The 25,008-nt window shown below is 36.6% G+C and overlaps 1 protein-coding gene across 5 annotated transcripts in view; it reads left to right on the plus strand.

The window, feature by feature from the left end:
• The window catches only part of LOC106884166 (protocadherin Fat 4), a 696,074-nt gene that overhangs the window by 655,440 nt on the left and 15,626 nt on the right, over nucleotides 1-25,008 (plus strand). For all 5 annotated transcript variants that reach the window (XM_014935404.3, XM_089364268.1, XM_089364281.1 and 2 more), the window contains 13 exons: nucleotides 5-145; nucleotides 2,857-2,944; nucleotides 4,461-4,587; nucleotides 6,869-7,029; nucleotides 8,604-8,755; nucleotides 10,971-11,163; nucleotides 12,198-12,418; nucleotides 14,084-14,308; nucleotides 15,946-16,072; nucleotides 17,274-17,410; nucleotides 19,005-19,135; nucleotides 19,244-19,314; nucleotides 20,764-20,878. In XM_014935404.3, coding sequence (XP_014790890.1) covers nucleotides 5-145; nucleotides 2,857-2,944; nucleotides 4,461-4,587; nucleotides 6,869-7,029; nucleotides 8,604-8,755; nucleotides 10,971-11,163; nucleotides 12,198-12,418; nucleotides 14,084-14,308; nucleotides 15,946-16,072; nucleotides 17,274-17,410; nucleotides 19,005-19,135; nucleotides 19,244-19,314; nucleotides 20,764-20,878 — 1,889 coding nt within the window. The remainder of the gene's footprint in view (nucleotides 1-4; nucleotides 146-2,856; nucleotides 2,945-4,460; nucleotides 4,588-6,868; nucleotides 7,030-8,603; nucleotides 8,756-10,970; nucleotides 11,164-12,197; nucleotides 12,419-14,083; nucleotides 14,309-15,945; nucleotides 16,073-17,273; nucleotides 17,411-19,004; nucleotides 19,136-19,243; nucleotides 19,315-20,763; nucleotides 20,879-25,008) is intronic.

Consider the following 25,008-nt stretch of genomic DNA (forward strand, 5'->3'; position numbering starts at 1 on the left):
TCAGGTCCAAGATGGTGGTGACCCTCAGCTTAATGGGACATGTTCAGCCATTGTATCAGTGGAAGATGTCAATGATAATGACCCAGTCTTTGAACAGCCCCAATATAATGCTGCAGTCCGGGAAGAAGCACCACCATATCAATCTGTAAGTTCTCTCTCAGAAATATCTTAGAGATGTTAGCTTTAACCATTAACTGGCACTCCACCAGTTACAACATTGAGGGTTCCAGTTGATGCAATCAACAGAACAACCAGCTCATGGAATTAATGTGCAAGTGGCATTTATGTAGTCCTTGGGGTGATTCAGCGTGATACAATGTGACAAGAGTGGCCCTTTCGAAATACAGGTGCAACTCATGTATGCCAGCTGAGTGAACTGCTATAATGTGAAATAAAATGTCTCGCTCTAGGATAGAACACGCCACCAGGAATCGAACTCATGACCTTATGATCATGAGCCAAATACCCTACCACTAAGCCACTGAGTGGTCATCCAGTTTGTATTGATACAACATCTGAACGGAAATTATGTACAGCTGAAATCAGAAATGTCTACATTACAATTAAAATTTGGTTTGGAAATACCTTATCTTATTTTTTAGGAAAGTTTGTTGTTATTTTTCTAGATACAGTTTATATTCATGCCACAGATATTATCATCATTTAATGTCCATTTTCCATTCTGGCATCAGTTGGATGGTTTAACAGAGGCTGGTGAGCCAGAGGACTGTGCCATACTTCAATGTCTGCTTTAGCTTCGTTTTTGTGTCTGGATGCCCTTCTAAATGCCAACCACTTTACAGAGTGTACTGGGTGTTTTTTTTTATGTCACTCTGACACTAGAGAGGTTACCAAGTAGCTTACTAGGGAACACACCTCAAATGAGTTGGGGTGTAGTGTCGAAGGGGGGTGGCTTTGTGCTAGATGATGAGAAGTTAGTTTGATAAGGAGGACAGGAACAGGTGTCACGCTGTGGGGGAAATACATGGTTATTCCAGTCAGAAGATGATGATGAAGTCATGGTGTACCTAAGAGTTACAGGAAGGTAAACTGAATATAAATGGTATGGGTGGATAAGTTAGTTTGTAAGAGTTAAGTGGAGGCAAGGATCATCTGTGAATATCAGTTGGAGGATGTAGGAGCGGGTCAGGTAGATAATAGGTGAGTGTGGGTGGTGTGAAGTGAGTGTGGGTGGTGTGTGAGAGTGATGCACAGACCTAGGGGCAAAGTCAGAAGTAATGGGGAGGGAAGATGGCCACTGGCAAAATGTGGGTTTGTACAGAGAAAGGAGAGGTGAAAATGGTGTTCAGTGTAATAAGAAGGTAAGGGAAGATATGAGGGCACATGTAGCTGGAAGTGGTTTCAATCACAGGAACTGAATGGACAGTCCTGTAATTAGAAGTGGGATGAACAGGTGGGTGTTAGGAAAATGAGGTGTGTGAGGGATGGGCGATAGGAAGATTGGTTGTAGTGTAGGAGAGAAGGAAGGTTTGTCTTAGTTATAGTGGGTGCAGGGGGCATTTCCAATTCTAACACTTGATTCATTGTGCCTACATGTACTGGTGGTTTTCTCTTGCACTGCATACCGCTATTCAACACCTTTATTTGCCGTCTCTGTGAGACAACTATTTCAGATTAGTTTTCTTCCTTCGGTCCATACCTTTCTCAGTCTCCATATTCCACTGATTCTGTTCACTTTGAGCACGTGGTTCTTATTTATATAGGCGTACTTCCCCCTACCCCATCACATACCTGTTCCAAGGCAGTTTTCTCTCATTGTCCTCTTTCGTTCAGATACACATACGATCGCAGATTTCTCCCCTTTTACTGTTCTCCGTAGTTTATTTTTTCTGTCGTTTATTCCTAGTTTCAAGGGAAGTAACTCTTTAGTGATCCGACAATTTTTGCTTTGTCATAACAGGAGAAGCGGCTACGATTATGTCCCTTGTATCTGTGAAACGCAATTAAGGAAACTACTGCTAACGTTCTTGATATTTTTTATGTTTGGGAAAGAAAACGGACAACAATTTTAATCCGATGATTTCGGCCATCATTTAGTAAAGCACTCAATACATTTTAAAATGAGTGAAATCACGTGGTTCCAGGTTTTACCACACTGTGCAAGTGTCTTCTTCCATGCGCACACTCTTCACGTCAGAAAATCTTTGCATGTAAACTTTGTTAAACGAAATTATCAAGTGCTAACAGTATCGGTGTATTAAACAAAAATTACTTGTATTTGAATTCATATCGATTACGTTCCTTTACACATAACGATGTCGATATTACATACGTTTATACCATATCTGATGGCCACTACAGTTTCAGCATCGTATCTTCAGAAAATACAGTTTTTGATGCATTATAGCTTATGGGAGGCCCAACTTTGTATAAAGGACCCTGGCTCATTTTATTTCCAAACAATTTTTGGAAAAATATGCGTCTTCTATTCCCTTGCGTTTTCATTTTTACTTTAATCTTTACCTGCTCAAGAAAAAAACATCTCTAGCCACTTCTGATATGCAGTCTCAACATCATACATTCAGATGCAGTTCAAACCAGAGTTTTAGTGGTAAACAGAGCACTCATAGTACACACACCAAACAGAGCACTCATAGTATACACCTATCACTTTAAGTCAGTTCACAAAAACACTTTACATATCCTATATAATGATGTTTATATTCTTCATACTTATTGTCATACTTAACAATGTTTTTTTGTTTTTTTTGACATTTGTTGCAAGAATTAAACATTGGTATTTGGAATTTATCTCTTATATCTTGCAAACAATTGCATAAACCCTCTTCATATTGTTATTATTAATCCTCACCTTGATTTACTGTTTTTTTGTAGGTCCTACGCGTACGGTGCTTGGATAAAGATGAACGAAGTAACATTCGCTACCAACTCTTAACTATCGACTCTCTTTTTGCCTTGAATGGTAAAACTCTTTGTCACGTTATTTTACTGATAATAATACTAGTTATATAACTTATAATTGATCTGCAAGGATCTACAAGTAGTTTTGTTTTAATAATTACATGTAATATAAAACCAGCTGAAGAATGGGATCAGGAAGGGCATGCAACCATAGCAAGCTCTACCTTAATGCTGTCAAGTTTGAGCCACACAAGCATGGATAAGTAAACATTACAACAGTGATTATATATATATATATATATATATATATATATATATATATATATATATATATATATATATATATGTATATGAATATGTAAACTTTGTTGCAAAGAGCAGCAAAAGAATTTTGACGAACAAATGACTGACTGATTATTTAACCAGTACAATAAACAAAGGATCAATTAGTTAGCTGGTTAAATATTTAACTAATTGACTGACAATAAAGAAGTGATATTGAATCAGTGTGTGTGTTATTATTGGTATTATGACCCTCCCAAGACACAAGTTGTGTGTGTATTTATACATACATACATACATAGGTGCTACTTTGGCATGCGATCTATAAGGTTACTTTTTAGTTTACTTTTCAATTTCTAAAAACCTGTAAGATGTTGGCTAAAGATTTTTACAATGTGATCAGTGACGAGACGAAGGCAATTGCATTTTTACAAGAAACCGATACTAAATTCACGTCATTTCTTAAGAAAAAGAAAGGTACCACTTTGGCATGTGATCTACAATTTCAAAAGAGATTACTTTTTAGTTTATATTGTGTTAGTGCTACTTTCTGTGAGAGCTACGTGAGCAAATTTACTTTGGTGGGTGATCTACATGCTTATTTTAATTATTATATGGTTTCCTTATTATTGAAATAGCAAGAATTTTGAAAAAAATACATTTACAATGCTAAGTACGTACAAAGTGATTTAAAAACGAATCTAAAGTAATCTCCCTTGGAGATCACATGCCAAAGTAGCACCCATACATACATACATACATACATACATACATACATACATACATACATACATACATATGCAGCTGACTTCTCACAGTTACCTTCTCTCAGTCCCCTCACGAGGTTCTGGTCACCCTGAAGTTACAGTAGAAGGTGCTTGTCCAAAGTGCCACACTGAATCAAATACAATCTGAATCCAAATCAATGTGGTTAAAAAGCAAACCCCTTAACCCCAGAGCCACATCTGTGCCTCTATATTTGAATGTCTGCATAACAAAAAAGAAGTGTTCAGACTTCAAAAAAAAAAAAAGATTGAAACAGCAATCCCTTATATTCAACTTATTAAGAGGTTCAATGGTTGTTGAATAAGAGAATGGAATAGAGAATAGAGAATAAGAGAATGGAATACAAAATACAAAATGGCTGATAGTTAGCAAGGCGGGACACACATAAGAAAGAAGAAAACAAAAGACCACTGATGAGGTCACAGAAGAATGGAATAGGTTTTTATAGTTTGTTAAGATCAATCCATTTAACAAACAGTTACATCTCGTGTTCTTTTTAATACTTCCAGCTGAAACTGGTGTTCTTGAAACAATAGTCCGTCTTGATCATGAAACACATCCTGGCAGTTACCAACTATATGCCGAATGTACAGACGGTGGGGATTTCCCCCGCTATTCCTCTCCTGTTATTTTGAAGTAAGTCGATTTTAATATTCTTACTGTTACATCTAGCATTTATTCGTGTACGACTGAGCTGCTGAAATAGAGAAATATAAATTAGAAATATAATTTATGTAATTACTTTACTGGTAATTGTCATCAACCCTAATTAGGGAATACTGTTAATGATGGATACATTTCTGTTTCAGTCATTGGACTGTGGTCTTTTAAGGTCAGTTGAACAAATTGACCCATGTCCATATTTTAAATCTGGCACTTATTCTTTTGGTTTCTTTTGCTGATCCTCTAAGTTATGGGGGATGTAAACAAACCCATGCTGGTTGTCAAATGGTTGGAGAAGAACTACAAAGACACATATAAATACACTCATATCATGTGTGTGAGTATGTATATATTTGTTTGGGTGTATGTATATATTTTTAAATGTGTGTGTATGTGTGTCACAGTTTCCATCTATGAAATTCACTCAGAAGGCATTGGCCACCCCTGGGCTATAATAGAAGAGTCCCACTGCTTAAAGTACTGTGCAGTGGGACTGAACTCAAAACTATGTTTGTGAAGCAAATTTCTTCAACTAGAGCCATGCCTGCACCATTATTATGTTGTTGTCGTTTTGCGGGGGGGGGGGGGCTGTTCCTACCTACATAATGTATATGTGAAGGACATATGAGTTGAAGGATTTGTTAAAATCATTCGCATTAATATTTCTTAAATTGTTCATAGTCTGCAATTGAAAAATCATACTTGAAACGGTTGTCAATAAGTCTGGGAAAATAACTTACATTCTCAACAACACAGTATATGCTGAAGAGCCAAGGAAAACTGGATAAATCACAGCATTAGGTTTGTTTCAGAAAATTATATTGTAATAGTTACATAATAATACGCCAGCCTTGGACAAGCAAATTTATGATCAAGAATTTTCCAAGCAGCAATCATCACGTTTATTATCATCAACATCATCTTCATCATTATCAAATGCTATATTTTTCCATAAGATTGTCATTTGAATACAGATTGACTGCTATTTCTAGCGGCCACGTAGAGGTTCTCACGACAAACGCCTTCGATATATTTTTATCTTTATTTTCTCACATATAACTATTACTACTACTACTCTTCCATTACCAGCCGGTGTTCACCAAGGTAAATAACTCTGCATTTGTATATAATTTTTGCCCTTTAGTAGAAGTTTCTGTGGAAAGGTCTCCTTTAGATATTTAAATTAATTTTGCTGCAAGGATTGTTAATTAACACCATGCTTTAGAACAATATTTTCTTGTGAACAGCCTAATTAGTCCTAGGTTAACGACATTTTATAATTTTTAGTTATTTTCAATAAATTTTGAACTTCTGTGTAGCAACACTCAGAAAAGGATAAAAGAGGGGACAATGAGAAGGCATATGAGTCAAGTAAAGAAAGAAAGCAGTGAAAGCTGGGAATACATGCACAGTACACAGAATAAAACACAAGATAAAAATGAACATTAAAAGATTCTAAAAGAGAAAAGATAGCATAGACATATCAGGAATAGTGTTGGCATATTTCAGGAAGTATGGAATTTTTGAAGAATGCAGTCTTCTGACATTAACAACTTGATAGGACAGTTTATTCGATGCTAAAATGTTATATCAAATGTGGTAGTTTCTGCACTGTTTCTTTTTATTTTGTAAACACATCCGTGAGTGGTAGAGATATTGAATTCAAAAAGGTGGACAAAGTTGTTGTTGGAAAGATGGTGGATAATCTTATGGACTTCTACTGCATCAATGCTTTAGTGTGACAATGCCCAGAGAGGCAATATGTTCAGGATATAGTAAGTAAATGATATGGGGAGTTCATCTGGTTGCATGTTATTGGACAGTTTCCAGTAGATTGATATTCTGGACAAGATTGGTGAATAAAGGTACCATACTGCATATGCAAAGAGTAAGCATGGCTACACCATATCTTTAGATATCATTTGTCAGTTAATGAGAAGCTGACAGTAGTTTAAGTGATGCCTTAGGTCTCATTGATGATTTTAGAAATCTGGTTTATCCAGAAAACTTCTTAAGGATCGTGTAGGGAGTCTGTGAATTCCTAGATTTTTCCTCACAAGATGTGTAGCAGTACACTTGTCTATAACCAGCCTGAGTTGTCTTTCAGTAATCCATTTCTGCATTTTGTCCAGATCAGATTAGTATTTAGGATTCTTTTTTTTTTTTATCTCAAGGTGCAGCTTGTTCTAAATCATGAAAATTAAATTACTAGGTCAATGGTAATTTTTCTAATTTTTTGTCTGTTTTACTCTAGTGTTACAGTAGAAGACATGAACGATAACCGGCCAACATTTATCAATGAAACTTACCACGCCCAGTTATATACCAATGCTACGATTGGAAGACACATTGCTTCGCTATCAGCAACTGACAAAGATAAAGGACAAAATGGAGAAATATCTTATTATATAATAGGTAATTAAAATATTTCACTTTCCATGGAGAAATTTGGAAATCCTCTTTGATATTTGTTTTGAAAGTGAATCACTTGTTCTCATTGTTATTGTTTAGCACCAGGTCAACCCAGATCAAGTAGACTTATGATCAGAGACATTCCAGTCATGACTATCCCATATTATATTCAAACTTAGTGTGTTTGAAACCACATTATCCAATGTATACTTTAATTTCATTTTTCTTCAAACTGGCTGGACGTGATATGAGGGAAATTTGGCTTTTATTTCTAGCAGACTGACTGAACCAATAGAGAAAGTATCATATGTTCACTGTTCATGGCATTGTGATCAAACATAGACACCCTAACCCTAACCCATCCTCTCGTCCTTCACCCAGCAAAACATCCAAGATGGATGGAAAGAGGCTAGCACCAGTATACAGCTGGTACTTATTTGCTTTCTTGCCTTGTTTGTTTGTTCCATCCTCATTGTTGAGGGTTGAGTACCACAAGCACATTCAGCCTAGCTTCAATTCCTGCATCTGGCCATGGTCGTGCATTCAGCCAGAGGTTTTCCAGTCCATTCTTTGATGTTATCCAATCAACATCTTTTTTGGTCTCTCCCTTCCTTGTTTCCCATTGATACTTCCCTCTACAACAATGGTTCTCAACCATTTTCACCTATGAACTCCTTAGATTCCTATTTTGCTCAGGTGGATGCCCATAGCCATTTGATGCTTTAAAAATATCCTTTTATATTTTTATAATTAAATATGATTGGGAACTGTTTAGCAAAATTGTTAAAATATTTTGTATATTGTAAAAGTATAACCAATTTATTGATCATAAGCCCTAACAACAAAATCTTATATTCCTCCTCACCCTGCCCCCGGATGATATGGACCCCAGTTGAGAACAACTACTCTAGGATGTAGGTGCTGAGGTTCAACGTTGTAGTACTCAGTTATGGCCCTTTGCATCCTGACCCAAACTCCACAAACATAATCTATGCTTGCATCCTTCCATTGTCAGTAAAATAAAGTGAAGTTGCAGTGAAATATTGGAATTGATTTCATTGATAATACCACTCTCCTTCCTAAAACATATGGGTTTTTATCAACATTAGGAAAATACAGGGTGGCCTAAAAGTAAGTTTACAGTTATTCAACTATCTCTTTCACATTCAAATATTAACAGCTTAGATCTTAATTATATAAAAAAAAAAATTAAACCATTATTCTATACTAATTTAGTTAATCTTGTCAAGCTCCCTTTTCAGTTTGTAAGATAGAAATTTAAATGTAATGAAATGTTTTAAAAGAAATTTAAAGTGCCTACGTGATAACTGTAAACCTGCTTTTGGGCCGCCCTGTATTTTTGTATCAGATTTATTTTCCGCAAAACGTCTTATTCTGCTGTCGCTACTCAAGGAGAGTAAATTTTGTTTTACATTTATTTTTCCAAAGTAATGTATGTGTGTGTGCGCGCACGCATGCATGTGTGTGTGTGCGCACGCATGCATGTGTGTGTGTGTAAAAACATTTCTTTATTCATGAAAATTCACAAAGAGAATATATTACTGATTTCTTTGAAGGTGGTGACCCATTTGAAGAATTTGAATTGAATCCTAAATCCGGACTGTTAACAACAAAAGTATCATTCCAAGACCGTCTGTCTGGTTCTCGTATGTTGTTTGTGGAAGCCAAAGATGGCGGTTATCCCGATGCTTTAAGTGATGTTGCCAAAGTAAATTTCAGTTTCTTTTACTTTTAAATATATACAAAAATTCTTCTATAACCATCAATTTTTACCATTTTTATGTATTTTATGCTAAAACCTACAAAGTCTACATACTAACCCCCCACCCTTTCTGCTACTCTATCTTATTTTCTTTCTTATATTCTCTTTATACTTTGAGGGTCGTTCCTCACCATCTCTTTCTCTCGTTTTCCAGCTGAGGTAACCATGTACCTTCTCTTCAGTAAGACACCTGTCCCTGACCTTCTATCATACTTTAACTTCTCATCACCAGGCACAAAGCCATCTCCCTCAACACTACACTCCCACTCGATTGAGGAAACTGAAAGAAGCCTATCATGTGTGTGTGTGTCTGTGTTTGTCCCCCTACCATAGCTTCACAACTAATGTTAGTGTGGTTATGTCCCTGTAACTTAGCGGTTCAGCAAAGAAGACTGATAGAATAAGTACGACACTTACAAAGAATAAATCCTGGGGGTGAATTTGTTTGACTAAAGGCGGTGCTCCAGCATGGCAGCAGTCAAATGACTGAAACAAGTAAAAAAAGAGTAAAAGAGTAAGGTCAATCAAGCCTTTCATCCATTTTGGGATCAATAAAATGAATACCAGTTTAGCATCTAATCGATTTATTCCCTCCCTTAAAATTGCTGGCCTTGTGCCAAAAATTGACAAGAATTATCTAAAGTTCGTAGACACATCAAAGATAAGTTTAGATTTCGAAATATTTCAATGTCTGTTTATATTAAGCCTTGTAGATATCTGCATAACATTCTAGATGCTGTCTGAAAAGAAATCCACCAATATATTTTAAAATATGCAACAGTATATCAGATTAATGGTAGAGTTAATGATTAATTAAATATTGAAACATTATTAAATTACCTCATTCCTTTCTTGTGAAGGAGGCAATGTCATTACTATGATTACATTAGAATTTATCAGACTCACTATATAACATTAACCCTTTAGCATTCAAATTACTTTGTTTATTGGTTTTGGTTTTGGTGTTGGTGCTGGTTCCACATAAAAAGCACTGGTGGTGGTACCATGGGAAAAGCACCCAGTACACTTTGTAAAGTGTTTGGCGTTAGGAAGGGCATCCAGCTGTAGAAACGAAGCCAAAACAAACTATGACTCTTGATGTGGCCCCTAGCCTTACCAGTTCTTGTCAAGCCATCCAAATGGACATTAAATGATGATGATGATGAATTGTAATGCTCATTTATTCACATTAGTCATGCATTATCTCATCAGTATTTTGATGATGTGATTGTTTATTTTTAGAATGACTAGGATAGGTGTAAGAGGCCAGATCTGTCTGCTCTGAATATAAAACAGAATTTTTGGACTGAATATAGCCAGTTTAAATGCTAAAGGGTTAAATAAAATCAAAGGAAAGGAACAATAATTTTTGTTACTTACTCATGGTCCCCAACTTGACTATTATGTTTTGATATGAATGCATTCCTGGGTAATTTCTGCCATCATTATGGTAATGCTTGACACACCTGCATGTTACTGAAGAGGCTGAATAAGACAGTTACAAATACATCCAGAGTTGTTGCCCTTATGCTACAGTAGCCTCAAGCTTTATTTGGGACAAAATTATGTTTATAAAAATCCAGATCAGAGTCTCCTCTGCAGTTTATTTTTAGATCATTTCAATTCCAAGAGTTGTCTCCCCTACCTTTATGGACCAGAATTGATTAGGTAATTTTTGTCTTTTATTGGTTTCATTCATTGGACTGTGGTCATTCTGGGGCACTGCCTTGAAGAGCTTAGTTGAACAAATTGATCTCAACACTTATTTTTTGTATGCCTGGTACTAACACAGACACACACATACATACATGTGTGTGTGTGTGTGTGTGTGTGTGTGTGTGTGTGTGTGTGTGTGTGTGTGTGTGTGTGTGTGTGTGTAAATGATGAGCTTCCACACAGTGAGACTGAACCCAAAATGACATGGTAGCCATACACCCATGCCTCTGAATTTGTCTTTTTATTATTATGGATGTAATTTTAAATAATTAAATAATTAAAATTTCTTGGCTTACTACATCAAATGAGCTAGTGCACACTTTACTGTCTATTTTCTATGTAGCAGGTGTCCCTCAGTATTTTAAGCTCACATAAGAACTGTGTTACCATTCATGAAAACTCCTCCTTTTAATAATCCCCCCACCCATTTTTCTTTCTATTTCAGGTACATATTGAAGTTATTCAGCTCAACCAGCATGCACCCAAGTTTACCTTGTCTGTATTTCGGGCTAATGTTACTGAGGAAAAGGTTATACGTAAGTTCCTGCAACTTAGAGCAAGTGATGAAGACCCAGACGATAAAATAGCGTATCATCTTCTCAGCTCCTCAAATGCAGAAAGTACAGTGAATTGGACAGGTAAGCTAGTTTTAAAAGCTTAACCCTTTAGTTTTTAAACTGGCCATATCCAGCCTAAATATTCTACTTGATTTATGTCCAAACTGACCAGATCCAGCCCTCACACCTACTCTGCAATGTCATACTAAAAGTATACAACCCCATCATCAAAATCTCAAAGTTATAAGATAATACATGATTAATTCAAAACATGAATAAACTTTATATTTGACAAACTAATCTGAATGCTAAAGGATTAAAGACTTATCTGTATATTTCTTACTTTTTAAGTCATTTTTCTTATTTTCTGAAAATATTGTTGTTCAATTTTTTTTTTTTTTTTTGCCTTTGTGCCATAGTTCATCATCTTTGTAATATTTCAGTATAGATATATGACTATTTGGAGGCGCAATGGCCCAGTGGTTAGGGCAGCAGACTCACGGTCAGAGGATCGCGGTTTCGATTCCCAGACCGGGCGTTGTGTGTGTTTATTGAGCGAAAACACCTAAAAGCTCCACGAGGCTCCGGCAGGGGGGGGGGGCGACTCCTGTTGTACTCTATCACCCCAATCTTCTCTCACTCTTTCTTCTTGTTCTTGAGTAAAGCTGCGATGGACTAGCGTCCCGTCCAGCTGGTGGGGAACACATACACCATAGAAACCGGGAAAAGCCATGAGAGTCCCTGCCTGCTACTGCATCAGGGCATTTATTATTATTGTTAAGGTTATTATTGTTATTATTATTATTATTATTATTATTATTATTATTATTGTTAAGGTTGTGAGCTGGCAGAATCATTAGCAAATCAGGCAAAATGCTTAATAGCATTTTGTCTGTCTTTATGTTCTGAGTTCAAATACAGCTACGGTCAACTTTCGCTTTCATCCTTTCTGGATCAGTAAAATAAGTACCAGTGGAACACTGAGGATGATGATGTCGACTTACCTCTTCCTCTAAAATTGGTGGCCTTGTGCCAAAATTTGAAACCATTATTATGTAATATTATGTAATATTATTGGCTATTAGCTGTCAGCAATATATTTTTTGTTATTTCAGATTATTTCAGCATTTCATCTTCTGGTTGGATCAGTGTGAAGAATAAAATAGACAGAGACACTTTGAATATTTCTCAAGCATCGCTGAATGTTTATGCTGTGGATAACGGACTTCCACCCAAAACCGGCTCTACACTGCTTCTTGTAAATATTAGTGATATTAATGACAATATTCCAGATTTTGTAGGATATAACATGACATACGTCATTGAAATACCTCAAGTAAGTTTGAGTTTTTCTGTCAATAACTCTTTATTGTGCAAACATCAGACTACAAAATATTTACTGCTTCTAGTAGAGATGAGGATAGATTCTTTTAGTGGCGTTGGAGTGGAGAAGTTGATTATATCAACTTTAATACTTTATTGGTGGGTTAAATTCCTGCACAGGGCCACACATTCTGCCCTTGAGTAATGTACTTCATTTCACAATCCTCCACTCTACACAGCTAAAAATGAGCACAAGTCAACTGCTGTGTCAAACCCCCCTCTCTCTCTCTCACACACACACACACACACACACACATCCTGGATATTCTGTTGGGTCAAAGGGTAGAAGGGGCAAGAAGGTGTCTGTATCTGCTTCTGACTAATTAGGCATCTAAAACAGTTAATGAAAGGTTAGTGCATGCTGCCTTAGTGAAGTTGCAAGTGGCAGCTATGGACAACTTTTTTTTCTTTTTTTTTTTACTTTGTTGATGCATTATTTTTATTGACTTCCAGAAGAAAAAAGAACAAACTTGGCTACAACAGGATTTGAACTCAGAACTTAAAGAGCCAGGACAAATACACATACACCAAAAGCATTTTCTTGGCCATTCCAACAATTCTGCCATATTTTCCTTTATCCCATTCTTTAATGGAAACTAGTTAACTCTAATGAAAATCACTTCCTTTTTTCATTATTAATTTGGCATTTGTTTCAGGGCAGCAAGCTGGCTGAAACGTTAGCACACCAGGCAAAATGCTTAGCAGTATTTCGTCTGCCATTCCATTCTGAGTTCAAATTCCACTGAGGTCGACTTTGCCTTTCATTCTTTCGGGGTCGATTAAATAAGTACCAGTTACACACTGGGGTAAATGTAATCAACTTAATCCTTTTGTCTGTCCTTCTTTGTTTAGCTCCCTGTAGGCATTAAAGAAATCGATATGGCATTTGTTTCTGTTGTTTTTTTATAATATAACAAAATAGGAGTTTTTTTGCATAAAATTATAAAGGACAGTTTTAACTCAACCCTTTAGCATTTAAACCAGCCATATCAGGGCCAAATATTCTATGTGTCTTATGTTCAAACTGGACAGATCCAGCCTCTCACACCTACCTTACAATGTGTTTCTACAAATAAACCATTACATCAAAACTACGAGATAATGCATGATTAATTCAAAACAATAAGCCATATATTTAAAAGAGTAATTTGAATGCTTAAAGGGTTAAATATAAATATTTAAAACTGTTTTGTATGAAAGAACCAGAAGCAGTCTGGGGTAAGATGGTACCAAAACAGGTTTGCTCTTAATATGAAAATACTCAAATACAGCCAGCTGGCAAAATTATTAACACACCGGGTGAAATGCTTGGCAGCATTTCATTCATCGTTACGTTCTGGGTTCAAATTCTGCTGAGGTCAGCTTTGTCTTTCATCCTTACTGGGTCAATAAAATAAGGCCCGGTTGAACAGTGGGATCAATGCAATCGACTTACTCCTCCCCTGAAATTGCTGACCTTGTGCCAAAATTTGAAACCAATATGAAAATACTCTGGAACCTACAATACGTGTTCAGCTACTATTTTAAACATTGTCTTACCATGTTTTTATTTTGCTTTACTTTTGAAACAATATCGATGATTTTAGAAAACCTTGATTGTACATTCTATATTTTACAGAATACACAAGGAAACAAAAAATGGTGGCTTCCAGAAGCCTTAGATCCTGATGAAGGTCAGAATGCTAAGGTGAAATACAGTGTACAGTTTGTACCCAACGAAGATCCAGAAATGACAGCATTGTTTGATGAAGTATTCTCTGTCAGCAAAGACTTACGCAAACTTATCATCAAAAAACCTTTACCGACAAGCAGTTGGAGACCAGAAAATTTCAGTGTTGCACTTGTAAGTTCTTATAAACCTAACCCTAACCATGTCTGCATGTCTTGATTTATTTCAAGGAAAACAAGATTCCACTTTCCTAGTTATTTTATTCAAATTAAGAATCTTAAAAGAAAAACTAGCTCAGGCTAATGTAAGTTCTAAAATATCTTAATGATAGCCTCCACTTCAGTAAAGCAATTTCTGGTTTTCATTGAGGAAACATGAGTAAAGTATATACAAATCAAAATCCGAAAATAGCAACTAAATCGCTCTTAGATCATGCTCTACTGTCTGAAAATAATTTAGTATATACATTGGACTATGTAGTGCTTGACCGTGATAATCTGCCTGAGACTAAATAACAGTAGGTACAGGCATAGTTGTGTGGTAAGAATCTTACTTCCCAACCACATGGTTCCAGGTTCAGTCTCACAGTGTGGCACCTTGGAAAAGTGTCTTCTACTGTAGCCCTGAGCTAACCAAAACCTTCTGACTGGATTTGGTAGACAGAATCTGAAAGAACCCTGTCATGTGTGTGTGCATGTGTTTGCCCCCCCCCCCCCCCCCCGCCACCACTTGACAACCAGTGTTGGTTTGTTTACGCCCCCATAACTTGACAGTTCAGCAAAAAGAAACTGACAGAAGAAGTACCAAGCTTTAATAAAAAATAAGTACTATGGAGTGGTGGTTAGCGATTTGGTTGGCTAAAAGTTCTTCAAGGTGGTGCCCCAGCATGGCCGCAGTCTAATGACTGAAAAATGTAAAAGAGAGAGAATATCAATAGCTGAAGATAATGTTTACGTATTGTGTTGAAAATAATTCTGAAACTTAAATAAATAAATGAAAACATTTTTAAAGTAAAATAAGACTGTTTCAAATTAAAATGGTCAGCTAAGGACAGTTTCTACCTTTCATCTCTCGGGGGGAGGGGGGGGGGGGGGGGGGGTCAATGTAATTGACTAACCCCACCCCTCAAAATTGCTGACCTTGTATCTGAATCAGAAGACATTTAAAGGCAGTAAACTTCATTAGCATGGAAGCACATGACCTAGTGGTTAGAGCAGTAGACTCGCGGTTGAGGGAACGCAGGTTCGAATCTCAGACCGGGCGATGTGTGTGTTTGTAAGCGAAACATCTAAGCTCCATGTGGCTCCGGCAGAAGACAATGGTGAACTTCTGCTGACTTTTTTGCCACAACTTTCTCTCACTCTTTCCTCCTGCATCTAGCAGCTCACCTGCAGCGTCCTGTCCAGGTGGGGAACCTATATGCCAATGAAACTGGGAAACCGGCCCTTATGAGCCAGGCATGGCTCAAGAAGGAACAAACAACAACAAACTTCATTAGCACATCAAACAAAATACTCAGTAGCATTTCTTCTGGCTTTTTTTTATGTTCTAAGTTCAAGTCCCACCAAGGTCAACACAGCCTTTCATCTTTTTGGGGTCAATAAAAAAAGTATCACTTGGGCACTGGGATCAATGTTATCAACTAACACCCTTACCCTTAAATAGCTGACCATGGGCCAAAATTTGAAATAGTCATTATTGCTGTTGTTGCTATTATTATTATTATTATTATTATCATTATTATTATTATTATTATTATTATTATTATTATTATTATTAGAATTATTATTATTATTATTGTCTTTGTTCAGCTTTCCTACAGAGCTCGAAATGTTGCTCCCCTTGAGAAAGCAACAAAACAGTCAGGAAGAGATGAAATTTATATACGTGTAAAAATGATCTCCAATAATACCAATTTCTACCAACCACACTTCATCGGTAAGTTTTCAAACTTGTTATCAAGAGTTCCATTTGATATTGACCAAACTGCTGTCAATGAAAGTTTTTTTTCATTACTAGAAGAAGAAGAAATATTAGTATTAATAGAAATATCAATATTAATATTATAGGTGCAGGAGTGGCTGTGTGGTAAGTAGCTTGCTTACCAATCACATGGTCCCGGGTTCAGTCCTACTGCGTGGCACCTTGGGCAAGTGTCATCTACTATAGCCTCGGGTTGACCAAAGCCTTGCGAGTGTATTTGGTAGACGGAAACTTGAAGAAGTCCATCATATATATATGTATGTGTGTATATATGTTTGTGTGTCTGTCCCCCCAGCATCGCTTGACAACCAATACTGGTGTGTTAACGTCCCCGTAACTTAGAGATTCAGCAAAAGAGGCCGATAGAATAAGTACTAGGCTTACAAAGAATAAGCTCTGGGGTCGATTTGCTTGACTATAAAGGCAGTGCTCCAGCATGGCCGCAGTCAAATGACTGAAACGAGTAAAAGAGTAAAAGAGTATTACATATTGACATAAGGTGGCGAGCTGGCAGAATGCAGAATCTATCTTTCCAGTTTCGCCCCCAGTTATTCCCACTCCCTCTTCAACAATACGAATAGCCATGTAGCTCCTTTACTATGAGAAATCTGTTCTCTTCTACCCTTTCTTTCATACTTTAAGCTCTCATCTCCTAGAACGGAGCTACCTCCCTCTCTACTGTAGCGCCACACTGTTGAAGGGGAGCATAATTTTGTGAGTGACATGGTGACTTCACTGATGCTGGTGCCACAAGGAAGCACTCCGTACATTTTGTAAAGTGTTTAGCATTAGGAAGGATGTCTATCCATAAAAACCATTCCAAAGCTGACATAGGGACACAGTGTTGTCATCAGATCCATTAGAGTTTGTTAAACCAGCCAAATTCACACCAACATGGAAGAGGGCCATTAAAGAAGGAGGAGGAGGACTAGGTGTTAAATCATTGGTAATACTCATTGTTCACAAGTCACTTTTGTTTCTGTGTTGGTTGTGATATAGAACTCAACTTAATGTGTGTTTTGTGTGTCTCTGTGTATGTATGTGTGTGTGCATCTGTGTGTTTGTGTGCATGCCTCTGTGTGTCTGTGTGTGGGGGGGGGGGAGAGAAAGAGAGTGTCTCGTTGCCACAGAGTCTAACTATTCTTTATTTTTCCAGGTGTTACTGATCCCTTGATCCTGTCAATATCAGAAAACACTTCAATTGGAGCAAACCTGTTCCAGTTTACTGCAATAGATGGAGATAAAGGTTCAAGTGAAAACATTACCTATTCCATGCAAACAAACAGTGCGAAGGTGAGTAGAGTTTAATGTTTAATCAGCCAGCCCTGGCATTCAATGCAATCTTATTCCATCGTTATTCTAATGGTTTTGGTCAGATCAATAAAACTAAGCACAGATTTCTAATCCAGTAACAACAATACAAAGTATGTAGCCCTTAAAACGGTTTTTGTATATTTATTGAGAATACCGAACTGTCTTATAAAGGATCTTGTTTTTAGAAATTCCCAGTAAGTTATGAATACCCAAATTGTGAAGTTAGTTATGTAATAACATGAAATTCATTACCCTATAGTAAGAATTCAAATAAAGTAGCCCCGAAAAGGGCTTTAATATGTTCCCAGAGTATATAGAACATTGGAGGAAATACTAATAAGGTATGTATACTAAAATCGTGATACATGTTATGTAATAACAGGCTAATCAGATATGAGATAATAACAATTCAAAGTAATTAACTGTGAAAAAAGCATTTGTGCACTCCCAGAGAATATTCCCCTCAGCAGCGCTTCTGTTGGTATATTCGTGAATAAGTCACTAACCGAAATAAGTTGATCTATTGTTGTTAACTTGTTTAAGGCTTGTACTGGATAAATTGAGAAAATAACTAAAATAGTTCAAATACTAAGAAATAAGTATATTCAATTTCATTTTTACCAAATAATTTACGAAGGAGGGAATGGGTTATTTCCCTTAGAAGCTTAAAAACCCTAATTTACGAAGGAAGGAAGGAATGGGTTATTTCCCTTGGAAGCTTAAAATAATTACGCCCACCGTTCAACCGCGGCCAAATGTTATTCCTCCCACCGTTTACCTGAACATTTTTTCGAAATCAATTTATACTTAGAACCTCCCCAGACACATAAGCAATGTGCCTGGGAAGTTTAAGAAAAATCGGTAGAGCCGTTTTGGCGCAAAATGAGGACATACTGATACACACTCACAGACATTTTCAGTTTTAATAAGTAAGATATATATATATCATCATCATCGTTTAATGTCCGCTTTCCATGCTAGCATGGGTTGGACGATTTGACTGAGGACTGACGAACCAGATGGCTACACCAGGCTCCAATCTGATCTGGCAGAGTTTCTACAGCTGGATGCCCTTCCTAACACCAACCACTCCAAGAGTGTAGTGGGTGCTTTTACGTGCCACAGGCACGAAGGCCAGTCATGTGGTACTGGCAACGGCCACGCTCGAAATGGTGTATTTTACGTACCACCTGCACAGGAGCCAGTCCAGGAGCACTGGCAACGACCTCGCAAGTGTTACTAATAATCAGTTGTTAGATCTCAATATACTTATGTTTTAGGATAAAACTTTCAGTAAGTACAAAGCGTAATATCAACCAGTGAATGAGAAAAGAACAGGAGTTACTTAATCACCTTCATTAGTTGTAAGAAATGGCTCCAAGGAAGCTATGTACTGTTGCACAAACACTCAGCTCTGAGTGCAATGCTTCTTAGTGCTGAAACAGCTGTAAGCTAATGAAGGTGATTATATAGCTCATTTACTTTTATCATTCATGAATTTACACACACACAAACACACACTATAGATGTTTGTCTGTATGTATGCTATAATAGTGATGACTTTTGATTTCAGACTAAATGGTTATTTGAACTCAATAAGCAAACAGGATCTCTTCAACTTCAAAATGCAATCCAAGAGAATGATATTGGAAACTACACCCTATGGGTCATTGCCAGCGACAATGATGTTATTCCAAAAACAAAGTCAGTATGGCGCTTTGACGTTCTGTTTGTCTTTTGTTCATTTCTTCATCATTTATCACTGAGACTTTTCTCTAATATCAATGCTTTTTCATTCATTTTGGTCAACAGATCACTATTTGTATGGATAGAAATTATAGAACTGAGAGAAGTGACTGTGACATTAGCTCCACCAACACTTGGTAAGTATTTCTTGGAGAATTGATGATGTGGTGTTAACTTATATGTATTTTCTTTATAATAAGTGTGTGTGTGTGTGTGTGTGTGTGTGTGTGTGTGTGTGTGTGTGTGTGTGTAAGAAGTTTCAGATATAGAAGCAAGATCTAGAATCGAAGGGCCTTAGAGTTAACCTAGCCAAAACCAAAGTCTTAGTAAGTAGGAAGGCAGACAAATCACAAATCCCCTCAGGTAGATGGCCCTGCTCGATCTATAAACATGGTAGAAATGCCATAAGATGTACCTGGTATAAGCTATGGTTACATAAGAGGTGCAGCAATATCAGAGAAGGATTAACAGGGAAACTATCTTTCGTATGTGGAAGATGCACAGGTACAATAAACACTGAAAATGTGCAGAAAATAGACTCCAACAACTGCCAGTGGGGTAAGCTGGGGTTAGTAGATAGCTTCTGTTATCTAGGTGACCAAGTTAGTGGATGTGGATGCTCTGAGAGTGTAGCTGTGAGAATAAGATTAGGCTGAGCAAAGTTCAGAGAGCTCCTACCTCTGCTAGCAACAAAAGGCCCTTTCCCTCAGAGGAAACAGCTATGCTACACAGCAGTGAAAAATTGGGCTGTGACAGCCGAGGACATACATAGGCTTGAAAGAAATGAAGCCAGTATGCTTCGCTGGATGTGCAATGTCAGTACGCATGTTCAACAGAGTGTAAGCATCTTGAGAGAAAAGTTGGGTATAAGAGGCATCAGATGTGATGTGCAGAGAGATGGCTGAGCTGGTATGGTCATATGATGCATATGGACAAGGACAAAACGTTGTGTTAACAACAAACAAGATGAGGACAAATATCCGTCAAATGTAAATAATGTACATAATTCCTCATCTCTTAAATATAGAACTGTATTATGATAAATATACTCTATTCATGAAGAAGAGAACAGATAATATGCTAAAAATTACAGCATTGCTTCTGTCCAGGAAGGCACTGTCTCAGCTGTACCATTACAACTGGCTACTGAAACAACAGCTCAATCAGTTTTGGCATAGTTTTTACAGATGGATGCCCTTCCAACACCAATCACTTTACAGGGGGTCCTGAGTGCTTTTTTTTATATACTAACTGTGCTGGTGCCATGTATAAAACACCTGTGCTGGTGCCCCATAAAAAGCACCCAGTACACTCTGTAAAGTGGTTGATGTTAGGAAGGGCATCCAGCCATAGAAACCATACCAGAACAGACAAGTGGAGCCTGGTGCAGCTCTTTGTCTTGCCAGCTCCTGTCAATCCGTCCAACCCATGCAAGCATGGGAAATAGACAATAAATGACTGTGATGATGAACCATGTTGACCTGGAGTTAAACAACAAGAATAACAATGATAAATCATCCTAAAATGTTTGACCAAGTAAAGATAAATATTGACTTCATTGTGCCATCTTATTTTATCTATTGCAGATAGTTATGGTTGGTCATCAATTACCATACCATTTCCCATTCTTACTGGTGCTGCTGCTGGAGTTCTGCTCGTTGTCTTTTCATTGCTGGGACTTCTTATATGTCAGTGTAAAAGGTAATCAACAAATTCTTCCCTGTCTTTGATATGTCTGTTGGCTACTGGAGATAACCAACCTATTATCTCCACTTTCATCTCCAGAAATTCTTCTTACCATTCCCTCATGATATTCCATCTGCTTTTTACATGCTTTTTTTTTTGCTATGTTGATGCTGTTGTGGCTTTAAGAGCTTCCTTTCTTGAATTGTCAGAATGTAACAATCATTTCTTTTCCTGCTGAGCTTGCTTTCATAGTTGATGCTCTCTCAAACTTGCTTTCATCACTTTTTGCCATCAATTTCTGCATCATTTTTCTTCCATAGTTCCACAGCCCAGCTGACCTTCATCTGCTTCATTCTTAAATACCTCAGATCTACATCGGATCTATGCATTTACATATCAACTATGTATGTGTGAAGCACATCACACACACACACACACACACACACACATATACATGCACCTCCATTTTAATTTTAATAAACCCATCTGATTTTCTAATAAGGTTTTTACATATCTGTATTAAAATGTATAAAATTCATCCAAAATATATATATTTTAAAAAATACATCAATACTTTATTTGAAGAGTTGGTGTGATTATTAAAAGATAGAATATAGCATTGGCCGATAACAAAATTTTAGATTCAGCCTTAGATGATAAGTAAATTTTATTTACCTGCATATCATTAAGCTAAAACTAATCTCAAAAATATTCTGTTGAGTCAGTAAGATTAGGATCATAACCCAATTTTAGCTTCTTCCAATGTTATTATGAAATCATAATAATATTGCAGAGATATTTAGGTAAATTCTTGATTTGTTTATATATGGTTTCTAGTTTAAAACTTCTATTTGTGATGTTTTTGCTCCTTTTTTTTACCATAAATATATTGTCATATTATAATGGTTTCAAATTTTGACACAAGGCCAGCAATTTCGAGGAAGGAGGCAAGTCGATTACATCAACCCCAGCGCTCAACTGGTAATTATTTTATCAACCCCGAAAGGATGAAATGCAAACCCAACTTTGGTGGAATTTGAACTCAGAATGTAATGACAGACAAAATGTCATTAAGCGTTTTGCCCAGCACAGTAACGATTCTGCTAGCTCACCACCTTATATTGTCATATTATAATGATTGCATTAATTACTATTTATCAATTAACTATTTAAAGATATCTTGTTACACAGTTGTTTTACACTAATACATTACATACTCACACACACACACACAATAATATATGCACATGAACACACAGATAGATCTATTCAGTATGTATATTATTATTGTTGTTGTTATTATTATTATTATTTAGGTGGTGAGCTGGCAGAATTGTCAGCACGCTGGACGAAATGCTTAGTGGTATTTCACCTGTCACTATCTTCTGAGTTCAAATCCCACCAGGGTCAACTTTCTCTTTCTTCCTTTCAAGCTTGATAACTTAAGTACCAGTGAAATACTGGGGTCGATGTAATCGACTGGTCCCCTACCCCGAAATTTCAGGCCTTGTACCTATAGTAGAAAGTATTATTATTATTATTATCATCATCATCATCATCATCATCATCATCATCATCGTCGTCGTCGTCGTCATCATCATCATCATGGCTGTGAGATGGCAGAGTCATTGGAATGTCAGTCACAATGTCTGGCAGTATTTTTTTCAAATCACTATGTTCTGAGTTCAAATTCCACAAGGGTAAAATTTGCCTTTCATCCCCTCTGGTTTCAATAAAAGTAGCAGTTAAATGTTGGTGTTGTTGTCATTGACTTTTCCCCTCCTCCTCAAAACTACTCACCTTGTGCCAAAATCAGAAAGATTATTAGTTATTTTTTGAATTCTTCTTATAAAGAAAATGCTGGATTCTAACAATGAAACAAAGCTCCATCAAAGGAATTTAGCCAAAAGTAACCATGAAGCATTACATGTGAAACTTTAACAAAATCTTCCATATTTTTACTGTTCCACTTATTGTTTCTTTGACAGTTTTTTGAGTTCACTACTTAGACATTTACTAACAGAACCAGGCTAGCTGCTGAACCTTTTGGCACAGACAGCATGGAGCATGGAATCATTAATGTAGAGGCACAACTAGTTTTACAGACATTGGGCAGGTTTATTGATGAAGGCAGAGGACAGAAGTGGTCTTGTAAGACTGGTGCCATAATAAGTGATAGATCAATGTTGACCTGAAAGGGTCAAACCATTTATCTATCAAAAGCTCTTTTGATGCCCAAGGTTATGATGCACACTTAGGTGACATCAAGATTAGTCCTCAATGTTTATAAAAATAGAAAATAATTAGATCTGCTGTTTTGGTCAGAAGCAGGATTGCCTTCCAGAAATTTTTCTTTCAACCCTTTTGTTATCAACCTGCCTGAGTCTGCCTTAGATCCTATGATACAAACTATATATTTTAAAGTAATTTAAATTTAAAATCTTCCATCAAAACTCATGCTAATTTATGTTCCAAACACCAGCTTAAGGAAAAGATTATTTTATTAAATTCTTCATTATTCTCAAAATTAATTGAAATGTGGTACCAAAAGAGTTAAGCAAATAGATTTACAGTTGTTTATGGATTACTGTTCCATTACTTTGAAGAAGATGAAGATGCTCCGAAATGAAATAGTTTGATATTTTGACAGATCACTGACCTAGGCTTCACATCTTATAAGAATCACAGAAACAATCTTCCACTAGTTTGAAAATACCACACATGACACAAAGATAAAATAGGTAATGTAGAAGAGGGAAGACTGGTAGTTCCATGTAACATTTCTTCTGGACTCTGGCTAGAATTAGCTCAGAGTCAGTGTCTTTATCAAGTTTGACTCCTCATAACTTTATGAAAATAATTCCATTCTAATGCACTTTAATATCAGAAGGTTGCTTCATCGGCGAATGGTTGGTTCTTACATTTTTAATATACAACACTTTTCAGCTTACCCTCATTCCCCAGCAAGCATGGCTGTGTGGTTAAGAAGTTTACTTCCCAACTATGTGGTTTGGGGTTCAGTTCCATTGTGCAGTGGCCCCAAGCCAAGCAAAACATTGTGAGTGTATTTGGTAGACAGAAACTGAAAGAAACCCATCATATATATACATATATGCATGTATGTGTGTGTAATTTTGTCTTGGCATCACATGGAGGTTGTAGAACAGGCATTACCATCATGCAAGTGATGTTATTCATTTCCATTCTTCCATGACAAACACATCTGACAATATGACATTGCTTAATGACAGGTGAAGGTTGGAGACAGGATGGGTATCTAGATATAGAAATATGCTTAAACAAATTTCATCTGACCCATGCAAGCATGAAAAAGTGAAAGTTAAAATGATGATGATGATGATGTGCAGCAACATCATGTTCAATCATTTCATCAGATTTTTTAGATTTCTTTTATTTCCCCATAATTAATCTATGCCTTGGTGTTTCACAGTTTCATTTTGTTGTACTTGTTACACATTTAAGGGGCTTAAGAAGAATGTTCTCTTAAGCCTGCTAAACGTGTTCCTCTTCACATCTTTCAGTGAGAACCGTAATATCAGCCTCCCACACAAATTAAATTACATTTTGGGTTCAGTGTTGATATTTGAGTTAATTTAACGAAACCTTCCACAAAGATATTGGCAAATAGAATTATTATACATACATGTTATTGTGTGCGTGTTTGTATATATGTACATGTGTGTGTGTGTGTGTGTGTGTGTGTGTGTGTGTGTGTGTACATGTGTGTGTACATGTGTGCATATATATGTGTGTGTGTGTGTGTGGTGTATTCACATGTCTTGAAGCACATAGATATAGACCTGACATTTGGTGATAAAGGAAAAGAATAGAGAGTAACTCATTGAAAATGTTTCAGTTTTATCCAACCGTTAGCAAAAATTAGGTTAACAACCTCAGAAAATGTTTCCCATTAGCAAAATTTTTTTTTTAATGGTTATGTTTAAATGGCAGTTTGCAGAAAAGAAATCTAGTTGAGAAAATGTCAAATACTAAAACTAACAGTAGCATTAAATTAATGAAGGGTCTTCTGTGTGGTTACTCAGCCAGCAATAAATAGCAGCTAAATGTCCCACAAATCATATCTTACAGTCTAGAAGAAAATAGACACATGTATGATAATGTAG

The sequence above is a fragment of the Octopus bimaculoides genome, chromosome 1 (assembly GCF_046866305.1).
Source record: "Octopus bimaculoides isolate indiv1 chromosome 1, ASM4686630v1, whole genome shotgun sequence".
In the NCBI taxonomy this organism is placed as follows: Eukaryota; Metazoa; Mollusca; class Cephalopoda; order Octopoda; family Octopodidae; genus Octopus; species Octopus bimaculoides.